The sequence below is a fragment of the Pyxicephalus adspersus genome, chromosome 1, assembly GCF_032062135.1.
Source record: "Pyxicephalus adspersus chromosome 1, UCB_Pads_2.0, whole genome shotgun sequence".
In the NCBI taxonomy this organism is placed as follows: domain Eukaryota; kingdom Metazoa; phylum Chordata; class Amphibia; order Anura; family Pyxicephalidae; genus Pyxicephalus; species Pyxicephalus adspersus.
The window spans coordinates 3,625,256-3,627,116 of NC_092858.1; the positions used below are offsets into that span (position 1 = coordinate 3,625,256).

The 1,861-nt window shown below is 48.5% G+C and overlaps 2 protein-coding genes across 2 annotated transcripts in view; one reads left to right on the top strand and one right to left on the bottom strand.

The window, feature by feature from the left end:
• LOC140323618 (protein kinase C delta type-like) overlaps positions 1-1,861 on the bottom strand; it is a 95,350-nt gene that overhangs the window by 82,585 nt on the left and 10,904 nt on the right. The gene's annotated exons all lie outside the window — the stretch shown is intronic.
• Positions 7-791, top strand: LOC140340606 (ecto-ADP-ribosyltransferase 5-like). The gene has a single exon (XM_072425944.1). The coding sequence runs from the start codon at positions 38-40 to the stop codon at positions 665-667; it is 630 nt and encodes a 209-aa protein (XP_072282045.1). The 5' UTR covers positions 7-37; the 3' UTR covers positions 668-791.

A 1,861-nucleotide genomic window follows, 5' to 3' on the forward strand; every position in this document is an offset into this window, starting at 1 on the left:
TGCATTCGATGATCAGTACATCGGCTGTGCGAGGCAGATGGAGCGGGAGATGTCGAAGATCTTGGAGCAGGAGAAGAGTTACAAGCCATTGGCCTTTATGTGGTATCTGGCAGAACAGAGATGGGAGATAATAAAACAACAGAATGTTTTTCCTCCGGGGTTTAAGGATGAGTATGGGATAGCCATTATTCTCTACACCAGGGAGAACCCCTTCCCCATCTACCAGCAACTGAACCGCAATGTGTCCGTGGCCGGGCGATCGCGGCAGCACTATATGGAGAGATTCCATTTCAAGGCCCTTCACTTCTATCTGACCAGGGCCCTACAAGTGTTGGGCGGTGGCTGTGATGACGGCTCGCAGACTTATCGTGGATCTTGGATGAAGTACGGTAACGTGTCAAAGGATCTGCGCTTTGGCCAATTTGCGTCGTCATCTCTGAGCCCAAAGATTGCCCAGAGGTTCGGCCTGAACACTATGTTCACCATATTCACCTGTTACGGGGTAAATGTAGAGGCCTTTTCTGACTTTAAGGAGGAGGAGGTCCTAATTCCGGTGGCGGAGAAGTTCCATGCTGAAAAAAAGTCAGAAATGTTGTATATTCTGAGAAGCAGCGGGCAGCAGTGCAGCTACTACAACTGTGCCTACTTAGGAGGTGAGAAGAGCTAGAGTGCCACTTTTAGGTTCTTGTGAACTTTGGCCTCAACTTGTAGTGGGTCTTCTACATCCCAACACTGAGGTTGTATCAACCCCTTTACTCTCTACCTACCTAGGGTGGTTCCAGCCCCATGTGCATTCTACAACACTGCGATTAGTCCCCGGGGCCCCCTTGTAGTGGTATCTGCCCTCATGCCCTTCCATACAACGGTACCAGGCCAACCACCATAGGCCCTGATAAAGCCACTTTATCCCAACCCCTCAGCCCCTTTTGGTGTACCTGTAGCCGTAGCCAATCAACCTGGAGCTCAGTGACCTCTGTGTGTGGCAATAAAATTTGGCATTTAAACACAATTACCCTGAAAACTTCACGGCCCCTTCTTGTTTTTGCTATGGAGGTCCCAGTGCCCTGCACAGTAATGGTACCACTATAGTTCCTTCTGGAAAAATGATATCACCCTCAAGTTCTGTGGAATAATGGTACTAGCTCCCATACCCTGCAGAGCAATGGTACCACTCTCATGTCCTGCAAAGAGATGGTACCACTCCCATGTCCTGCAAAGAGATGGTACCACTCCCATGTCCTGCAAAGAGATGGTAATACTCCTATGTCCTGCAAAGTGATGGTACCACTCCCATGTCCTACAAAGTGATGGTACCACTCCCATGTCCTACAAAGTGATGGTACCACTCCTATGTCCTGCAAAGTGATGGTACCACTCCCATGTCCTGCAAAGTGATGGTACCACTCCTATGTCCTACAAAGTAATGGTACCAAACTCATGCTCTGCATAAAATATTACCACTCCCATGCTTTTTAGAATAATAGTATCACCCTCATGTTCTGTGCAAAAATGGTACTAGTTTCCATATGCTGCAGAGCAATGGTACCACTCTCATGCTCTCTGGAGTAATGGTACCACCCCCATGTCCTGTGGGATAACGGTACCTTCCCCATGCCCCTCAGAATCATGGCATCAGCCCCCCAGCATTCCTCTTCCATTGCTACCCAGAATTCTTGTGTCTCATACCCACTGACCTTTATTGCAGAATAGTTCACCTTATTGAGGCCTATTTATTTCATGGTGCTTTCATGTAGAGTGTGCAAAGCATGCTGGACTGTCACATAAGAAGGCTCAGCACTAGCTCTGCACTCAGTGACTACTCCCAAAGAAGATGAGAGGGGGTAGTGGTGAGGGGTGGTGT

What these genes read in the sequence shown, in the direction of transcription:
- LOC140340606 (XM_072425944.1), top strand. Translation starts at nt 38, where the DNA reads ATGGAGCGGGAGATGTCGAAGATCTTGGAGCAGGAGAAGAGTTACAAG.